Source organism: Coffea arabica, chromosome 2e, assembly GCF_036785885.1.
Source record: "Coffea arabica cultivar ET-39 chromosome 2e, Coffea Arabica ET-39 HiFi, whole genome shotgun sequence".
NCBI lineage: Eukaryota > Viridiplantae > Streptophyta > Magnoliopsida > Gentianales > Rubiaceae > Coffea > Coffea arabica.
In genome coordinates, this window is record NC_092313.1 from 14519829 (window position 1) to 14535596 (window position 15768).

The following is a 15768-nucleotide window of genomic DNA, read 5'->3' on the forward strand; positions in this document are numbered from 1 at the left end:
TATGTTGCTTAGGGTTACCCTTGCCATCAAATTGTTGAAATTTTGGAGGTTGATATCCCACAGGCATCTTCAAACCTTCCACTCTAGCAGTGTAAGGTTTAGTGTAACCGCTGTATGGCTTGGCGCTTCCACCCATCTTATCCTTAATTGCACCTTCGATAAATTCCTTCAGATTGTCAACATGAATGGTGCCATCAGGGGAGATTGAAAATTCCTTCGCGGCTTGTGACTTCTCATCCTCTTTCTCCTTCTCCCTTGATGACGAGTCTCCTTCATCTTGCACTTTGAATTTCTGTTTGGACATGCTAAGGCTATTTTCGCCTATATTTTCCACCATATCCATTAATTTGACTATCTTGGCATCCTGACTTTGCGCATGCACTACTAGCCCTTCGACAATTTTGGCTAAATTCGAGATCTGGTCTTCCACAGTTGTGGTATTGGTCATCATGACGGGCATCACCACAGAGGCAACCGAATCACTTGGGCTACCAATAGATTCATCATGGGTTCCTTTCTTGTTAGGAAGCATCTCGAGATTTGCTTCTTCAGTCACAACATTCGCCTTAGCCTTCTCTGCTAACTTCTTGGCCTTACTCCTTGTCAGAGGTGCAGTATACTGCGTCCCTTGAGTGGTTGAGATATCAGCAACTAAGCCTTCAAGCGAAAAGTTCACCTTCTTGAACTCCATCGAATTTTGAAACTGGTAAGTTGTTGGAAGAAAAGAGATGAGAGGCAGAGATTGTCCCACTGGGCGTGCCAGAAATTTGTAAGCACAAATTTTGTTGCCTGAAATAAAAGACAAGAAAACTTGCACAAATATCAAATTTATTAAATTAAATAATAAGTAGGCTACAATCTCTGAAAATTCTTGAATCAAAGAAATTAATCCCCTGATTCTTTTCTTCGAATAGTTTCAATTGAAGGGCCGAAAAGACTTGTTCTCCAATCGAAAGGGTGTTTCCTACAATTTCGGCGTAGAAAACGATTGATTTGATGATGGCGTCAAACACTTGGAACTTCGAGTCTTCAACACCGATAGCAGGAGGATTTGTTTGACTTGATTTGGACTTGGATTTGAGGAAGAAAGCTCTTGAGGGAATTTGACAGAGTTTTTCCGAATGTTAGGGATTTTTTCTATATCTTTGCCTTGAGGGAAGACCTTTATTTATAGCCAAATTATGTAGGCTAGGTCTTCAAGAAAACCTTCCAGATATCTTCCTGCATTTTGGGTAACTTATAACTCAAGAAACCCATTTAATTTGGGCTTAACTAGTGGGCCAGATGGTCCATGGTGAATTAATAAAGCAATCCATTCACTATAACTTAAATGGACACTATGAATTTAATTTGATTTAATAGCCCATATAATATTGGCCCAATTTGCCAGTCCAAAACATAATGGACTTCTATAATTTAATTTAATTTAATCAAGATCGATTTAATTTAAATAAATCTTGACTAAAATAAATTAAATAAATTTTCTTTGTCTACAATATCATCCCAATAAACTATGACTATGTTGTCATTTGATTTTCAATTAACTCGTGGGAAGGAATTTCTGCAATTGTCACAGTAATTGCACTATATAATTGTAATTGATCATTCAAATATGTTGAATTTGAATTTAAGTAACTGAGACAGTTCTCTGGACATTATTTATAAGGCATTAAAAAATTAATTTTGCTTGCACCTTTTTTTTTTTGTGTGCTTATACCTATTGTGTCAATGCATATCCATGCTGTGTTTGGATTGAGAGATTTGACGAAGGATTTGAAATTTTCTTAAATCCATCTAGTTGTTTATATTACTCAAAAGGTATCTGAATTTATAAATCACTAATTATTCTAATGATTAAAACGCATTTAGATAATTACTAAATTATAAACCCAAATGTCTCTTAAGCTATTCAAGCAATTAAAATGATTTGGATAGATTTCAAATCCTTTATCAAATTTCTTGACGGGAAAAAAAAAATAAAAAGGGCAAAGGGTCTCACGTTTAGCTTATTATATGCATGCCGTTTGCCAAGTAATGCATGTCTTCCAAAACAAGCTGCGTGGCCTCGAAGAAATTATTCTCACAATCAAACAGAAAATGACAAACAAAAAACTAATAATAATAATAATAATAAACGACCCCACTAATACACACGAAATGGGGAAAACATCTACCAGGTTAACTGAATTATTGATTACGTAGTTGTTGATTTAAGTAGAGATGTTGACAGCAACGGTGTCGTCTGGATTGGATGCTGATTTTTTCTTTTATTATTCTATTTTTCTACGTGATTCATTTTTCACGTCGTTGATTGCGTTGGAGAGTTCTTTCTTGAGATATTTTATTTTATTTGGTTCTTGTTAAAGTAATATATATATTTTTTTTGGTTCTATACATAGATTTTACATTTGAGTGACGTGAGTGCTTTTGTGGTAATGAGATGGCTAACGACTTTGTGGATAGTTTTGTGGAATTTTTATGGATAAAAACGGTGACTTGGAATTTTTAGCACGCGGTGACTTGGAATAGTCTTTCATTCTAGAGTTTTTATCTGGAATGAAAGCGGAAGGTTGATTTTTTTTATTTTTTATTTTTTGGCCTTTCTCCTCAAGGCAAGACAATGCATGCAAGCTGGTTCATTTGCATGTATGAGATGATGATGATTTATTTAAGGAATTAAGGAGGTGTTTGGTTCACATTCGTGAATTTGAATTATATATCCTACCATTAATACTATGAGTTTTGGTCATTCATCCAGACAGTATGGTTTGGGAATGGGGTTGATTTCATTTTGTTTAAGAGGTAATAAATTTAGAACATATGAAAATGTTAAGAGGGTAAAACTTGACGCTCGTATTTCAATTGAATAATTTCCACGATGATCTACCACACAATCTGTATGTACATCATTAATTTGGTTTGAATTCACACGACTCGTACCTATTTACCAAACACCGTCTAAATGAAAACATTTTGGTATATCTTTCCAACACAAGTTCGCCGAGTTACGAAATGGATTCAATGGAAATTTATATTCTCACTCTTTAGCATGGTAAAAAAATATAATATAAAAAATAGCTCGTAATTTATTGTCTGTCCAATTGACGTGTATATATATATATAGACACACTTAGGGATGTACGCGAGCCGAACTACTCGCGAGTAGCTCGGTCAACGACTCGGCTCGAACTCGGGTTGACCGAGTTCGAGCCGAGTTTCGAGTAACTCGAATGAAAATCGAGTCGAGTTTAGACTCGAAATAGCCCAGCTCGAGTCGAGTCGAGTAGCTAGACGAGCCGGAGTTATTTAAATAATATATTTATAATTTAAATAATATATATGTATTATAATTATAAAATGACCATTATGGGTATAAGTTATATGAAATTTACAATATATCCTTCTTTATAATAAAATCCTATAATGGCAAAAAAGTAATAACATAATTGTAAAAAGACCTAAAATGAAAAAAAATTTCGAGCCTCAAGTATCGAGTCAAGCCTCGAGCCTAAAAGAAATTTTTCGAGTCGAGTCTCGAGTATCGATTTTTTGGGCGAGCTCGAGCTTTGGTGTATATGAGTCGAGTCGAGCTCGAGTATAGCAATACTCGAGCTCGACTCGGCTCGATTACACCCCTAGACACACTCATGCATGCATCTGTGTATGTATGTATTCTTGTTTTTTGCCTTATTGTCAAAAGAAGGTTAGAGTGCGCCGTAGCAATCATTACACGGTAACTGAAAGGTGACGCCTTTTTTTTCTTAATTAAGTTTTGCTGGATTCTTGAATTTTTATTGGATAAATGTGTGAAGCCTAGCACGCGGTGTCTTGGAATAGTCTTTCATTCTAGAGTTTTAATCTGGAATGAAAGAGAGAGGTTGATTATTTTTTGCCTTTCTCCTCAAGGTACGACAATGCATGCAAGATGGTTCATTTGCATTTATGAGAAGATGATTTGTTTGAGGAATTAAGGAGGTGTTTGGTTTATGTTCTGGAAATCCTGCTATGAGTACCAGTTTGTCATTCATCCTTGTGTGTTTGGTTTGGAATGGAGTGAATTTCATTTTATTTAAGATTTAAAACCCATGAAAATAATAGGGGTATCGATCCAACATTTGTATTTCCACTGAACAATTCCCATGATTGTCCATCATACAATATGTATGTGTATCACTAATATTTTATATTGATTCCTGCATCTCATACCTATTTACGTTAATTTTGATAGTGACTCCTGTGTCCTATACTTATTTACCAAACACCGTCTAAATGTATACATTTTGGCATATCTTTGCATCATGACTTTTAGTGAATTAAAAGATGGATTCAATAATGAAATTTATACTCACCTTTTAGGATCGTAAAAAAAAGCTAAAAAAAATTAAAAATGGGTTGTAATTTATTGTCCAACTGAATTTTTTTTTTCCTTAATGCTTAGCCCTTTTTGAAATAAAGTTAAAAAAAAAAAAAAAAAAAAAAGGCCCCGGGGAGGGGGGGTTAGCTTCCACTACATGATGACAAATGTAATGCTTTTTTCAAGTTTTGTTGGATTCTTGGACTTTACAAGTGTGATTCCCAAATCTTGACACCTACTAATTGTTTTCCTGAACCCAACGAGCCCATCATATGCAACCCACAAAAGTTGACAGCTAATACCAATAATGAGTGTTTATTTTTTCCCTCCAACACCAACAGTAAGTTGGTGACCTTTTAACAAAATTCAGCTCCTAGTCCTTTTGGAGAAGAAGAAAACAAGCCCAAAAACATTAAATCCTTTGAATAACACAAGTAAAGAGGGTAAAAGAGATTAATTTACTGTCAAGAAACAAGAAAATGGAAGTCCATCTCAAGGGCTTCCTGCCATGCTAAACTACCATTGACACGAATGTCTCACTACTCCCACTGCAGTATCACCAATTCAGCTCCCACTGGCAGTTCCTTTGCCAATATGATAATTTTTCCCTTTTCTGGCCGCCTATATGTCCTTCTCTTCCACGCACAAAGTTGAAAAACTTGGTAAATAGTTCTTGCAAGGTTCATTCAACTATTATCTTTTCAAGCGACTCCGAACTGTGCATCAAACACTTGGCAAGCTGCATATCAGTTGGGCAACCCCAAAATCCAGTCATCTTTACTTCCTTGAGGCATTTTTGCGGTTGCTTAGACATGGGTATGGATGGATACATCTCTCGCGAAAGAACCTCATCACTCTAGTTACCTCAAGGCTATATCATAACAAAAATAATCTGAATTCTCAAAATACTTGATACGAGTAAAACTAACCTCCTAACTTTGTCGTAGGGATTTGCATAGATCATTCATCAGTGTTTCACTTTTTCAAAGGACCTGTACTAAGTATAACACTTGTCATGGCCCAACATCTAAACATGAATATAATAATGTTTACTTGCTAAAAGAGCTCATCTAAGCATGAATCCAAACAAATTAACACATATACAAGTCATAATCATAGAAGCAATATGCTAAATTTCACATGCAAAAAATTCTTTATATAGTGTTGATGAGATTCATGTGCAAAAATGTTTACAAGAACCCAAACTAAAATGGAGCAAGCATTCACCACATCTGGGAAGACATAAAATTTAAACATAGGCCAATCAAAATTATTACCACCTAAATAAATGCAATTAGAACGAATAATTTGAGATAATGAGGTCCTTGTATAGTTATTCTAATTATTGGCTAAGTCAAACATTTCCACACACACACCCCCCCCCCCGGCCTTTTATTTAATATTTCGTTACTTCGATTAAAACTGCTGCCATATAATCCAATTCCAAATTTCTTAAACATTATCGATCTCCAAAGGTAGCCTACTGAATTAGTCCTATATATTTATTTTCAATATAAAAAAAAGGCTTGTTTCATATTGACCTTAAGCCTCAATATTACCCCATATTCTAGTTATTACGATCTATGATAAATAAATAATAAATTAATTAGGTTTAAGAATTTTAGTTGATTTTTTTTTTTTTAGTCCTAAGGAGGGCCAAGCTGCCCTTTTCTTTAGTTGACTAGTTAATAAGACACAAAATTAATAAATGAGAACTGGTTATCATAAGATACTGAAGTAAAACTACACCTTATATTATATTTGTAAGAAAAATCTAAACAAAAATTTGTGAAAGTTATTAGAAGTTAATCTTGAGTTCATGATTTTGTTTTGATGGATTTGTTATAAAAACCATTCAATGAGAGTAACAACTAAAATCTAAAAGGTCATAGAAAATGCTAACACTACAACCCTTGCTTTTCTCCCACTTTGTGTACTAGTATTGATAGATAGATAATATCTATCTAAGTATTTGACTAGGCCTATAAAAACTACCGTTTACAATATCTCTATCACAATAAAGTCTCTACAGTAATAAAGTCTGTGTATATACTTATTAGTTTGGTATTACTACTATTTCCTATCACTTTATGTGTTTTCAAATCTGCCCTTGTCACTATTATCCACTACATGTACTCAAAGGAAACACAAATTGAATTTGGGTCACATTGAGATAATCAAACTAAAATTATTTTGTGTGCTGATGGATCTAAATTGCATCCAGACTTTTAAGTTTCATCAAACAAACAAACAATCTAGTTTCAAACCTGGAAAAAATAATACAGGTCCAACTTTGGATTGATATCCATGAAGTAATTGTTATTGTAAATTCATCATTTGACCAAAAAATTCAGCGTAGCTAATTTTGAAGTACTGATTGGCTACATATTGGGCTTCAAGTCTAATGCTGAAATACTGTTGGTGCTTCTTTGGGCCGTAATTTTACAAGACATTGGATTTGGATTTGGAATTTCGAATCATTTTAATGATGATTCAGTGATTTCTCAAACTAGGTCAACCCACTCCCCTTTATTCCAAATAAGTAATAATATTATGTTTTTCAATTTTTAACCGAAAAATAAAATGGGTAAACGATACTAAGCCCACATTTACCTATATGGTTGTCTCACTTAACTCATTCAAATTTGTATGTCAGTAATTAATCCCTATTTGATTGATTTGTAAGTGTTATTAGACAAGTTATTCCCATAGTAATTTTCTCATTTTTTTCCTTGTTCATTTTCTTTTTGCTTCTTCTCATTTCTTTCATTTCACCAGTGTACTATATACTTTAGGATGGCAATGGGGACGGGTGGCCGCGAGCACCCGCCCCGCGGGGGGCTAATGGGGCGGGGGAATGTAACCCCGCCCTACCACCCGCTTTAAAAAAATAAATATATAAAATATATGTGTATATAATTATATATTTAATATATAATTTAATTAGTTACAAACTTATGATAATGATATTATTAGTTATATGTATTATATAATGTATATTAGTATATGTAATATAATTGATATTATCAATTATATTAATAATTATATATGTGTACTAATACAAATTATTAATTAGTTATTACTAAATTTACTAATACAATTATACTAAATCCCTAATTACACTTAATACAATAATATTTTTTTCTCGGAAAAAAAGCACAAGTACAATAATGAATTAGTGATTGTATTTGTGCCAAAAGTGAAAACTTGACTACTTTAGTTGTATTTATTTCATCATGTTGAATTGTATTCAAATAACTTTTGTTTGATTGTTTTTATAAGTTTCAATTGTAAAATTACAATAAATAATAATTTGATTATGTGTACTTGATTATTTGCTAAAATTTAACTATAATAAAATTATATAACAAATTTTTATTAGCCTAATGAGAACACCCGCGGGGAAAACGGGACGGGGGACGGGGGACGGGAGGAATTTGTAGGCAACGGCGCGGGTGATGAAGGGAGGTTGCCATATTTATACTTGTTTGCCTTTGCATACTTGGAATCAGTTCTTTGATGCAATTTTTTTTTTTTTTAAATCTTGTACTATGAATAACTAAATGATCATAAGCTGTGTACATCATTTTTGCACTAATTATAATTATTCAATATTCTATTGACTATGCCTTCAATGGTAATCTTGATTCCTTGTTTTTAGAACCAAATGTTTTTTATTTATTTTATTATCCCATATAGTGAATAGAAAAAATTTAATTTATGCTATATTTTGAAAGAAAGAAAACAAGAAAAAAAAAAAGCGGAATTTTGTTACTCAAGGTCTAACAAAGGGTAAAGTGATGAGAAAGACAACTAGAGGGCAAAGTGAGACAAAAGTATAACTACAAGGGGGTTGGTGTAATTTACTCAAATAAAATCCAGTCTAATTTGTCTCCCGCGACGCACGTGCAATTGCGGTCGAGTTATGGATAATGACACTTGGGATCTGGGCCCCACGCACCGAACCTAGTCAAACGCTGCTCTCTTTCCTTTTCCTGACGAATTCCTTCTTTTTTCAGTTTTTTGACGAATTCCCATGCTGCTCTCTTTTTTTTTTTCTTGACGAATTCCTTCTCGTTTTAGTATTCTGGAGCTTTGGACTAAAGAGTGAAAGTAAATTATGCTAAAATTTAGCATCGTCAGAAGTATTATAGCTTGATAATACTAGCAAGTTTGGACCGTCAAAGGGTATTTAAAAAAACACTAGTCAATTCGGTTCTATGTTCCTCAAAAAAAAAATAAAATATTACAATATATATCCCATTAGTGAATCTGATAACAGAAAAAACTCTAAAAGTCTTTATTGACGATTAGATCAACCCGATGATTGTATTTTTGTTAAGTATAACAACTAAAATAACATTTTCTCAACCTATATCTTTTATGGTTAGGTTGAGCAAAAGGGAGTGTCAAGTTTGCAAACAAAAAAAAATGCAAAAGGATATTTTTAAATTAATGAAAGATAGCACTACAAAATTACCTTGAAAAAGGGTGTTTCTTTTTTACTTTATTAAAAATTGAGATAAGTTTATTTCATTGGTTGAAAATGAGATATTAACGGTATTAGTTTAATATATTCGTTTGGCAACGCAAATTGCTCATCTCATTGTCCGGTTAAAAGTTTTCAACAATTTTTACTCAATTTCTTGTAGCTGTTTCTTGCTGTGGAAAGGAGAAGAACGCCAAAAGTCAAAAGTTTACACTCCCTAAACTCTTTGATAGATTGACCATTCGATGCATTAAATGGCGAGTCATTTTCATCTTTTTCTCAACAAAGCTTGATTTTTTTTCAAAACGATTTTGACCTTTCTTCCATCCTCATCCCTTCCCGTGCTAGCATAAAAGTTGGCTAGTGTTTTTGTTTACCACCGGCATGTTTTTGTTTTCACATTTGGAGTGGACACACTATTTAAATTGAAGACTCAATTATACTACTAAAACTAATCCTAGAGGTCCTTATATATATATATATATATATATATATATATATATATATATATGTGTGTGTGTGTGTGTGTTTTTAGAGGTCTTACCATTCTTATAAAGAAAAACTATAAATTTCTTTACTGTTCAAAGCTCTAACTTAGAAATCTAGTCAGTCAAATCTCGCGAGTTTGGACGCTGTATTATTTGAGATAATTACTATAGTATTTTTTATGATGTGATGTATGTAAAATAAAGAGAAGTTGAGAATATAAAAAGTTGAGTTGAAAATTGTGTTTATAATACAAGTGAAATATTATTTGAAAAAATTTGTTACCCTAAGACTTTCAAATTCAAGAATACGATTGAATTCTTCCTATCCATTTATTATGTATTTATAACATTTTCAAAACCTTTTCTAAATATTTTGGCAAAATTTTTTTATTGTGCATCGTAAATATGTTTTCTAATCACCTTGTTATATTTTTAAACTCACATATATCACATTATAAAAAGCAATACAATATCATTCTGCAATTTTTTGAAAACAATCTTCAATCTATATAGAATATCTCTAAATTCCTTGATGCATAATGCTTGAGAAATAAAGATAATTTCCCTTTATTTTAATAGCATAGCATGTATTCATTTAGTAAATCCTTAAATATCGAACTGTTTGATATCAATAATATTGATTAGCGTCAAAAATCAAGGGACGAAGGTTTGAAAAGACCAATGTCATACCTGTTCGTTATAAGGTGTCACAATAGTGAATGCTAATTGGTTTTCGACAATGCTATATAGCATTGCAGTCAAATTTGTGTTCATTCAAATTATTTTCAAGCTCTTAGTCCATTCATAAATAACATTAAATATCTAATCAAAGTCTATTTCACCTAAACTTTTTTCAATTTTTCTAGGGAAACTATAATATTAAAGGAGAGTGTTTAAACAAAATTAAAAAGTAGAACAAGAGAGTAATAAAATATAATATTAGATCAAAATGAAGCAACAGAATCTTAATTGAAAAAAAATGGGGTAGATTGAATGATTCGAAAGGACTTGAATAAGAGATTTTGGATTTGAAATCTCCTATTTATATTAAAAAGTAAATAAATAAATAAGAAACCTTAGCTAGAACGCTGCCGTGTATAAAACCGCATCATCCCACGTTTTCACAGACTTTCCCAGCAACTGCTGCAATTGACAATCTCCTCTCTCTGTATTACAAAAGACTAAACACGTGCACGACCCGCATTTCCAGGTCTTCATCGGAATTAAAATAATCCATGAATGGCACATCTCGTAAATTCTTTACAATCCCAGTGGCAAATTCCCACCCATACCCCAATATTTAGCTCGCTCGTCTTCTAAACCCCTCAAATCCTCCGTCCTCGTTCATTTATTTCGACTCTCATCTCATCAGTTCACTCATTGAAAACCCAACCCGGTCCAATTAGACCGGCCGAAATAAATCCAACCCGGTTCAACCGGTGCTTTTTTGTCAATTTTCCGGTGGAGCTGGGTGGGAGTTGGTTGATAGACGGCGTCGTATCTGTTTTTTTTTCCTTTTCATTAGATGACGTCGGGGACGAGGCTTCCGACATGGAAGGAAAGAGAGAACAACAAGCGGAGAGAGCGGCGGCGGAGGGCGATCGCCGCCAAGATCTTCGCCGGACTGAGGATGTACGGGAATTATAAGCTCCCCAAGCATTGCGATAATAACGAAGTCTTGAAAGCTCTCTGTAATGAAGCCGGTTGGGTCGTTGAAGAAGACGGCACCACTTACAGAAAGGTTAGACGACTTATCCTATTCAAAAAAAGAAAAAATTCTTCGCCGGTGATGTCGTAAGTTTCCAATCGTCCGTCGATCTGGAATTTGATTCTATTGTTTTTTTTCCCTTGAAAACACTTTTTAATCTTCAAACAATACTTTCAAGTATTTTATGATTTTTTTTTTTTAAAAATGAACGTTAGTAGCCAGGTAGCCACTATTGGAAGTGAAGACTGAATGGGTGCTAAAGAGCGCCGGGTGCGTTCAGCTCATGTTAGCATGGTTTACCGGTTCATTATTGAGCTGTTGATTGAGCCAGTGAACTGCTTTTGCTATATAGTTGTCCGGATGCCGACTGCTAAATTGCGCTCCACTTGCTTTCAGCGCACGTTAGCATGGTAGCGTTGGAGATTAGTCTTTTTCTATATTATTTTTTTTAATAAAAATGCTATTCAAGTGGTAAAGATGACTTAAATTAACCGTCTGTAAAATTTGCAGTTGGGAAGAAAGTAGATCACGTTCAGACTGCAAATTTTAACCACCGCAGATTAAAAGCTCGAAGCTCAAAAGATTCTCTCTTTTTTTCTTATTGGAATTTTTTTAGCTGAGCCCGAAAAACAATAAAAAATATGAAAGAGAAGATGGTGAAAAGACAACGTCTTAGATTCAATCTATGCAGTCTGATCGTCAGGGGAAGGTTTCTGGACATCCCACCTGGAGAATTCACTCTTAGACAAAAATAGCCTCTTGAAAATGGGGATAAGTTCATGTTTGTAGAGGTAAATTAAATTTACTAATATGGGTAGTTTAGTCAATTCAGCTACCCAAACGTCAGGGCATCCGTCAAATTTCCACCTGTACTTGTCTGCGAGTTGCAGCTTAGATCTACTGTGGTTAGATTTCACCTTTGACGGTGGCTTACATTTTTATTCTTTTATGAAATTTTCATATTTCAAAAGGGCATTTTAGGCATGTAAAATTCATACAATATTTTCACTACTGGTGGTACTTGATTAGGACGAGTATACCTTTTCAGAGGAAGAGTACAACCAATGGTGTAGCACTTACTGGACTCTAAATCTTTTTTTTTTTTCGAAACGATAGAAATTTTATATCATTAAAAACTGTACAATTTTGGAGCAAAGGCTCCTTACTGGACTCTAAATCATGAAATGGGGTTTACGCCAAACTGGGTTTTTTTTTTCCCTTTTTAATTTACTTGGTAAATCTCTCTCTTTTTTATAAAAAAATTTCTTTTTCAGGTTTGTCTGGGTTCTATCCTCTTCCTAGATTCCCGGGTTTAACACCTTTTTCTTCTTACTCAAAGGAAGCGTGGGCTTGTTGGGTTTTGCGGTGGAGGTGGGGTGTGTTGATTGTCAATTGTGGGCCTAAAGTGTTTGCTCACTTTTTCTAGTTTTGTTTGTTTATCTTTTTGGGTTGGTTTCAAAATTGGTATAGTAGTTGTAGCCTGTAGGAGTAACATGAGATAGATGGGGAAAGTAGATATGAGAACCTTTATGATAATTACATGCAGTGAGCCAGCGATGATTTTGAACAAGGCTGTAGAGCGTGTGGTTTTAACCTTGTAAAAAGTCAGCAGAGCTAGTTATCCAACCTTCTCATTTGAGCTGGCAAGGAAATTGGGATATCATTTTCAAGTTCTCCACCCCGGGTCATACACAGAAAAAAACGTGGAGGATTTTTGTACAGTTGCTGAATAAAGTGGGATTGGATGAAGAGGAGCTGTGGTCCAGTTCAGTCATGGCTGTTTGAGTTATTGGGGTTTACTGTGCTGGGTGTTCTTTCCTTTTTCTGTTTTTTTCCCCTTGTAGGTTGGGGGAAGGGGAGGGAATTGTCTAACGATGCAGTTGACATTGCTATGATGGTGATTTGTATGTTTCTCTGTCTTTTGGTAAAGAGACTTTTTGGGTTGGAGGAGAGGGGAAAGGGGTGAGGGGGGGACAGGTATCTTTCTTATATTTGGGGTTCCATCATGATATGCTTTAGAATCGCCTTTGTGGATCTGGGGTGCGTACAAATTCTTGGTCCACCATTTTAGATAATACTACTGATTTTGTTGGTCACCAGCATTGAAATTTGTGGCATGATTTAATTTTTGATTTTTTAAAGGCAATAGAAATTGAAAAAAAAAAAAAAAGATAAGTGATTTTGATTTTGTAAGGTAAAAGAGAAGGGCTTAGATTGGACATGCGGATGTATAGATGATAATATTGTTTTTGGAAGCGAAATTGGATTTTAAATATATGCTGAAAATGACATCTGAGGATTTGGTACGTAAAATATCTTGAAAACCAACTGATCTTCCCATGGATGAGGTCCTTACTTTGACCTTCTAATTCAAAATTTGTTGGGTCCAAAATTTTGATTGATCTTATTAGGTGCAGAAACATCTACGAAAGTCAATATAAATCCAAAAATAACCAACGTTGTTTGCTTTGGTTCCCATGACTTTGTTGGTTTTATGATGACCGAACTATTTTTGGAGTTTTATCTTAATAAGTTCCATTCTACTTGCTGAAAGATTGTTTTGGCAGAAAAGGAAAACAAATGCAGAAAATTCTCAGCAAATACATAGAACCAATCTTGGATTTTTTTTTTTTGGGTGTTCGGGTAGTTATTCTTTTTTTTCCAAGGATTTGTTCGTATATTTTTACTGGTCCAATCAAATTGATCATGCTTACATAATATGGCTGATTGGTTATGGGTTTATTAAAATAGTGTGAATTACATTCGATTATATGATGCAAACAATAGCTAACTCGTCAAGGGGCGCAATTTCCAGAAATTGAAGTTGGATTGTTGCGCTAACATTTTGGGTTTCTAGTTCAGATTAATTAAGGGATAAGCTAACAGGTAATATCCAAGTATATTTAGTCCAAAACTCCTTGTGTGGTTGGTGTTAGATATCTCATGGAGAATTCAGTGTAGATAGCCATATTATGGACCAACGTAATGCATGTTGGAATGCTCTAGAGACAGCTTAGTCTCCTATTTTTCCTCATCTGTGTTCTATAGTTCTATTCTTTCAGTAACTAAATATTAAATGTTTCACTGTGTATCCTTCAATGGTGGTCTTAAAATGCCTTGCATCCATAATCTACATCTTATTAGGGGGCATCCTTCCTACAACAAACATGTTAAACTTGTTGCGAGTTATGAAAGTCTTGATCATGACATAGAAATCAGGATGTGTTACATCAAGTTACCTCCACGCTAAAGAAGTATTCATGTCTGCTTGCAATAGATCCTTAGATTCTAGGCATGCATTAGTGACTGCATTTTGGAACCTTGCTGATACCAGAGATTTTTTTCCTACCTTTTTGAGCTTATGATCTCTATTCCTTTGCAGGGATGCAAGCCTGCTGAACGCATGGATATTATTGGTGGTTCTGCAACAATGAGCCCTTGCTCATCATACCAACCAAGTCCTGGCGTATCATACAACCCAAGTCCTTCGTCATCATCCTTCCCAAGCCCTGTTTCATCCCATTATGCTGCCAATGCAAATGGTAGTGCTGATGCTAATTCCCTCATACCTTGGCTTAAAAATTTATCATCCGGCTCATCACCTGCTTCATCCAAGCTCCCACACCATCTTTACATCCCCAGTGGCTCTATAAGCGCTCCAGTCACCCCTCCTTTGAGTTCTCCTACTGCCCGGACCCCACGGATGAAAGATAATTGGAATGAACAAATAGGTGGTTCAGTGTGGGGACAGCAATACGCCTTCTTACCCTCATCTACCCCCCCCAGTCCCGGTCGTCAGACTCCCCCTGATTCAGGGTGGCTGTCTGGTGTTCAAACTCCCCAAGATGGGCCTTCATCTCCAACCTTCAGCCTTGTTGCATCAAATCCATTTGGCATCAAAGAGCCACTTTCAAATGGAGGATCCCGCATGTGGACTCCAGGGCAGAGCGGAGCATGCTCCCCAGCTATTGCAGCTGGTTTTGATCAAACTGCTGATGTCCCCATGGCTGATGCTGTTTCTGCTGAGTTTGCATTTGGCAACAGTACCAAGGGACTGGTCAAGCCGTGGGAAGGGGAGAGGATACATGAGGAATTCGTATCCGATGATCTTGAGCTTACCTTAGGGAACTCTAAAACCAGGTAAGTGGTACAAGATTGTTCAACTGTGGCAGCGTATCACATAAATTTCATGTGACATGTTAACAAATTGTTTTGATGTTGCAGATAGGGAGTGAGTTTTATGCGGAACAGAATATCAATCTGTCAGTATGTGTGCATGAGCTGATGTCCTTTTAGGAAAGATGAAGTGATTATCTGTGTCAATACTTCTGAAGGATTATTAATTGGTGGAATCAGTGATGTTATAATGTAGAATAGCGGAAATATTTTTTTTTTTCCATTTATTTTTTTAGATCTTTTTCACTATCTTAGATAGTAAAGCTCAGTATAAATAGATATTCCATGAGTGGCTCTTGAACTTTTTCCACCCATTTTTCTTCCCTTTTTGCACATTCTTTTTTCATTTTACGGCAGTTTTTCGCCATCTGCAGCCTATACAAACACTCGTTACATGTGATTATAGTTTGTAACTGGAATCGGCTTGAATGTGAAAGACGACTATTGTGGTAACTGAGTTCTGACTATTGACAAGTTTCGTGTCTACCTGTTGTTACTTCCTGACGTGTGTAGCTTGAAAGTTGATAGATCACTGTTGCTTTTTCTGTCGCCT

General features: G+C 34.9%; 1 protein-coding gene across 3 annotated transcripts; it reads left to right on the forward strand.

Moving 5' to 3' along the window:
• The first annotated feature begins 10552 nt into the window (after positions 1-10552).
• On the forward strand, positions 10553-15668 carry LOC113731103 (BES1/BZR1 homolog protein 4). 3 transcript variants are annotated; one of them, XM_027256178.2, is made up of 3 exons: positions 10561-11072; positions 14422-15179; positions 15264-15668. In XM_027256178.2, exons 1-3 carry the CDS (start codon positions 10857-10859, stop codon positions 15265-15267), a joined length of 978 nt encoding a protein of 325 aa, XP_027111979.1. In that variant the 5' UTR covers positions 10561-10856; the 3' UTR covers positions 15268-15668. The 3 variants fall into 3 exon arrangements, with proteins under 3 accessions (XP_027111980.1, XP_027111979.1, XP_071935236.1); XM_072079135.1 differs by lacking the exon at positions 10561-11072 and adding an exon at positions 11122-11830; XM_027256179.2 differs by lacking the exon at positions 15264-15668 and having other exon boundaries at positions 10553-11072; positions 14422-15183.
• The last annotated feature ends 100 nt before the right edge of the window (positions 15669-15768 follow it).

Coding starts and splice junctions, on each gene's coding strand:
- LOC113731103 (XM_027256179.2), top strand. CDS start 10,857: ATGACGTCGGGGACGAGGCTTCCGACATGGAAGGAAAGAGAGAACAAC. Junction 11,073..14,421: donor ACGGCACCACTTACAGAAAG/GTTAGACGACTT, acceptor ATTCCTTTGCAG/GGATGCAAGCCTGCTGAACG.